The 5343-nt window shown below is 27.2% G+C and overlaps 2 protein-coding genes across 2 annotated transcripts in view; both read right to left on the minus strand.

The window, feature by feature from the left end:
- The window catches only part of LOC106789620 (ankyrin-2-like), a 42135-nt gene that overhangs the window by 14056 nt on the left and 22736 nt on the right, over nt 1–5343 (minus strand). The window contains exons 23-26 of the mRNA XM_014753998.1: nt 4997–5186; nt 4764–4902; nt 3992–4271; nt 3446–3595 (exon numbers count right to left, since the gene is read on the minus strand). Coding sequence (XP_014609484.1) covers nt 3446–3595; nt 3992–4271; nt 4764–4902; nt 4997–5186 — 759 coding nt within the window. The remainder of the gene's footprint in view (nt 1–3445; nt 3596–3991; nt 4272–4763; nt 4903–4996; nt 5187–5343) is intronic.
- Nucleotides 463–2245, minus strand: LOC106789626 (putative uncharacterized protein DDB_G0282133). Its single transcript, XM_014754008.1, has one exon. It carries the CDS (start codon nt 2206–2208, stop codon nt 862–864), a length of 1347 nt encoding a protein of 448 aa, XP_014609494.1. The 5' UTR covers nt 2209–2245; the 3' UTR covers nt 463–861.

Raw genomic sequence — 5343 nt, forward strand, 5'->3', positions numbered from 1 at the left:
AGTTATAAATCAATTTGCAAAGGTTCAAAAAATGGCAAAGAAAAGTTSGCGGATTAGGCATTGTTCACATTGCCTAAGGCCAGGCATTGTTAACATTGCCGGGGGAGGTTTGGAACCTAGGCCGGTATTGTTAACAATGCCTGGTTTTAGGCAATGTGAACAATGCCTAGTCCGCCAACTTTTCTTTGCCATTTTTTGAACCTTTGCGAATTGATTTATAACTCAAATTTATATTCTACTTGTAGATAAAAGAGTGCTCTTTAATTTAAAATAAAAATCATTAAAATCTATTCACTTTTAGTATAAAAAATATTTGCCGAAAGTTTTTAAAGAAATGGCAAAGTAGGAAAAAATGTGCAGCATCGCATTCTCTGACAWTTTATGAACCTTTGCGAATTAATTTATAACTCAAATTTGTATTCTACGTGTAGATAAAATAGTGTACTTTAATTTAATATAAAAATCATTAAAATTCGTTTGCTAAAAGTATTAAAAATATTTATCTGAACTTTTCAAAAAAATTGCAAAGATGCACAATCTACAGCACTGCATTCTCGGACATTATTTGAAGTTAACATGCTAARTTTATAACTCGATATGATATTCTACGCGTAGACAAAAGAATGTACTTTAATTTAATATAAGTTTCATTGAAATCACTTTTGGTAAGAATTCTTCTGTTTCCGACTTCATCGGAAGGCTCTTTGCATTGATAAGAATGCCATGGAATTACCAGCAATGGCGGATTTTCGGCTATGACGGTAACATATATGTATATATATATATGTATCCACATTATTGCTTATGTTTTTCCCATATTTATAAATACAATGATTATATTATAAATGAAATAGATAAAATTCAATCAACATCTTCAACATCGGTATGACAATCACCGATATTTAAATCATCCTGATTAGTATCTTTAATACTAAGCATGTTATCAGTTTTATTAACGTTAGTCATAACGATTTGACTAGCTGTTAAAACATCCAAATCATCATATAAAACACGTTGACTGGTAGAAGCTTTTTGTATATTATTATCATCATTATTATCATTATCATCAGACATTTCAATATCTTCGCTATCAGTACTTGGTAATATCGTAATGGTATCAAACGAATTAGGATTTTCATTAATTTTGGATTCCTTGAAGATTCGATTACGTGTCTCAATGGAAAATGGTCCATCACCTTCCTTGGTTGTAATAGTTTCACCACTAAATTCGCATAAAATATCGGTTCTTGGTGTCAAATAAATAATTGTCTGATCAATTTCATCATTTGACAAATCTTCAACGTCAGTTTCAATTTGACAATTAATTTCATTTATTTTCAAACTTTTTCTATCACCTTCCATCAATTGATTTTGTTGTTGGGTTTCATTGTCAAGGTCACTGCTATAAATCTCATCAACGTCAGTTAAATTTTCAACGTAACTACCACATCTGGATCTATTGAAAACAGGTGTCGAAGATATCGTCATCAAATGTTGAGGATTCAAATTAGATTTGTCATTATTTTCTATATCATCCATGGTTACTGAAATCATTGGACCTTGACCTAATTTAACAGGACTACCATGTGGACGACCATAAGCTTCCATAATAACCAATTCACCTTCCGAATCGGTGTCAGAAAAGTGCATTGATGCGTTACTTATCATTGCATTTAATCTTTTTCTCGTTGACCTTGATTTACGTTTTTGTTTCGTACACGATGTAACAGTTGTTGTTGTTGTTGTTGTTTCTTTCGATTTGGTATTTTGACAAGATTTGTTGAAATTTTCCGGATTATTTTGATCTAAATTGCAACATACTTTAGATACATTTGTTTCATCTTGATTATCTACGTTGATTGATTTATTTTTATTATCATCGTTAAATTCTTCCTTTGATTCTTTAGACGAATTCGAACAATTTTCATCGTCGTTGTTTATTAACATTTTACATTCATCCATGCACGAATTCATTTGACAACAATTTTTCGATATTGTTAATTTTTGTTTATCATCCACATCTTTGTTATCATCATCTTTTACATTAATATCCGAATTCATTTGTTTCAATTCGCACGAATTATTATCAATTTTATTTATCGACAATTTGTTGTCATCGTTATTTTTATTTTCAATATTTTCATTATCGTTATTAACGTTTATGGTAATTGTTTCGTTTATTGTATTCATTTCATCGGATTTTTCCATAGTAATTTAGATTTTTCTTTCCTTTTTTTATTTTTTATTTTCCTTTTCTATTCGTATTGCACGTATATGTATATATATGTATATATGTGTATATATAATAATAATAATAATAATTATTATTATGTGTGTAATATGTCTCTTATATATATATATATATATATTAATAATTATACTTTTGTTTTTTCAACGTGCGTATTTTAAGTGCAAACTACTAATCAACTTAAAAAAACCTGCAACTGAAAAATCATAAAAAAAAAAAAAAAAGAGAGAAAAATTAATAAAGGGGGAAAGAATACCAAAAAAAAAAAAACAAAAACAAACGTACGACAAAGATCAAAACTTATTGTGCAGAAATATATAAATGAGATATTTTTTTTTTGGTTTCATATAAAATTGAAAAAAAAAAATTATATATATATATACAATTATATGTGAGAAAAAAAGAAGAAAAAAAAAGCAAATGTCCGAAGGACGTTTTTAAAAAAAACGGAAACAAATGTTGAAAACTCACGTTTTCGTAGATAGATTCAAAGGAGAATATTATTCAAGCATAATTAAATATATATATGTGGTGGTGGGGATGGGTCTTAAATAAAAGTAAAACAACTATTATTTTGACTGTGTTATCTCCTCGACGAACAGTTTAAAACTAAAAGAAAACTGTCTCGGCACCTTCCTAGAGCATTTGTTGAGACTCTTAACGTGTATAATTAAATTATTGAAGCCTCTCACGTTCGATCTTTTAAGCCATAAGTGGATTGACATTTTTACCTTAAATATAACAAGTAGAAAAAAGAAAATAGTTTTTTTTTTTTTTTTTTTTTTTTTTTTTTTTTTTTTTCTCTCTTAACGAATAATACAATAGAAATAAAAGAAAATAATTATCAATATAATATAACGCGCGTTTATTTAATAATAATAATTATTATTATTATTATTATTATTAAACGTAAGATTATTTATATCATTCTAAATATTATAATTGTTAATCTTCCTATTCGTAGAAAAAAAAAACAAACGTTTTCTTCTTTTTGCACCTTGCATTGCAAAACAGAAAAAACCCACTGATTTGTTTTTTTCGTTTCAGTGATTAACTTAATTCTAATGTTGTGCATGTGTGTGTTTAAATGTTTATCAAAAATATTCTTAATCATAATAATTAATATATATTCAATGAATTTAATTTCTATATTATATTATTATGTAATATATTAATGAGATAATATATATATCGTACCTGTTTGTTCTTTCTGCAAAGTATCAGCAATGAATTTTTCTTCTGATGGTGAAGTATCTTTCGGCTGGTCACCTTTCTCCTTCTGTTCCATACCGTATTTTGATTTGTAAAAGTCCATTTTTTGACTTATTATATTCGAATCTTCGTAAGCTGCCATGAAAAGAAACAAAACAAACAAAACAATATTATAATTATATAGTTGAGGAGAAAAAAAAAGTATTAGATATTAATTCGTTCAATTTATTCAATATTCAATCGAATCCATTTTTGTATTTTTTCTTTCTTTCTTTTTTTCTTCCAAAATGTTTAAATATTTATCAGGTGTGTACAACTTTGTTTCCACCATTTTGTTCTTTTCTAAATTCAAGTCTTTATTGCAAATAACTAGTATTGTAATAACTAATAAAAATTTGTAGATCTAATTAATAAAGTTTCTAGGTGATGATAAACTTGATTAAAAGTTAACAACAAACAATTGACAAAAATGGATTTTGATTAATTTCATAAAAAAAAAATAAATTGATTTAATAAATGTTTATATATCACCTGTTAATTTCTTTTGTATTTCCATTTTGGTGGTAACCTCCGGTAATACGATATTCAAAACACAAATTGGTTGTTGGGGTGGTTCACCCTTGGCAACTTTTGGTTCACGCATGAACAACATTCTTGCTACAGGATCCAATAATGGATCTTTCACTTTAACGTGAAACGATAAACGATTTTGTCGGAAAGCTTTGAAAGTAAATTTCAATTGTACTCCTGATTTGGTTATTGGTGTTAAGTTACCACTAAATTCGATATAAAGATCTTTCCCATGCAGAGCCTGAAATAAATAATTAACAACAAGATTTGTATTTTGTTACATATTATTTAATTAAATGAAAACAATTAAAAGTAATGCAGATGTTAATGGAACTTTAGTAATGTTAGGGGATTTCATAAACTTGGGGAAAACAGGAATACATAACCTCAAAATGGAATCACGTTCTAACTCATCCTATTCTAATATTTCAACTATACTTTCAATTTATAAATTGAAAAAGAATAGTTTTTGACACCTATATTATACCTGTCATCATTTACAAGCTGAAGAAACAATCCCTAGCTAGTAAATGATGTTAATAAATTGAGAATAATGCACTAGATATTGCACTAGAGATCTAGGGGATTTCCCTGAGATATAAAATTAGAAATGAAGATCACTGATGTAATCAACAAAATAGTTGCACTGAAATGGGTAATGGTCAGGACTATATATAATAAAATAATAAAATATATAAAAAGATGATGAAAATAGGGGATTTTTATAAATTACCTCAACGTCACGACTCTTAACAATTTCTAAAAATTCTTCTTGTCTTTCCAATGTGTGCATTCCTTCCTTGCCATCGGTCATGCACAATATCCTTAACGTAGCTTCAAGAGTGTCCATTCGTTTCGAATATATTACGAAACTGTTAATTAAAAAAAAAAAAGAAAAATCTTTGTTAGTTGAATATTTTTTTTTTTTTAAGAAGATACAATAATCTATATAAGAAAAATACGTACTTCGTAATGTAAGGTACAAACAATGATTCCTTGTATAATTCAGTCGCCATTTTTGGAACTTCACTAATATTTCTACAATCCATTAACCAAAATCTAGCTGAAACTGTTGTCGTGAATGAGACACGATCATTCATAAATGTCAATGGTGTTGAACCAGTAACATCTTCCCATTGAGCTTCACTTGTACCACCTGACAAATCAATTATTTCAATTTTTTGCCAATTAATTATATACATTCAATACACATATTCATTATTATCAAAAATAATTCTAATATTTTAAATCCAATCTTCATAAATATATCAAATTAATATATTTATATAATATAAAATTTATATAATATATTT

This window comes from Polistes canadensis, unplaced genomic scaffold (assembly GCF_001313835.1).
Source record: "Polistes canadensis isolate GaletaPanama2010 unplaced genomic scaffold, ASM131383v1 scaffold_193, whole genome shotgun sequence".
Classification (NCBI taxonomy): Eukaryota; Metazoa; Arthropoda; class Insecta; order Hymenoptera; family Vespidae; genus Polistes; species Polistes canadensis.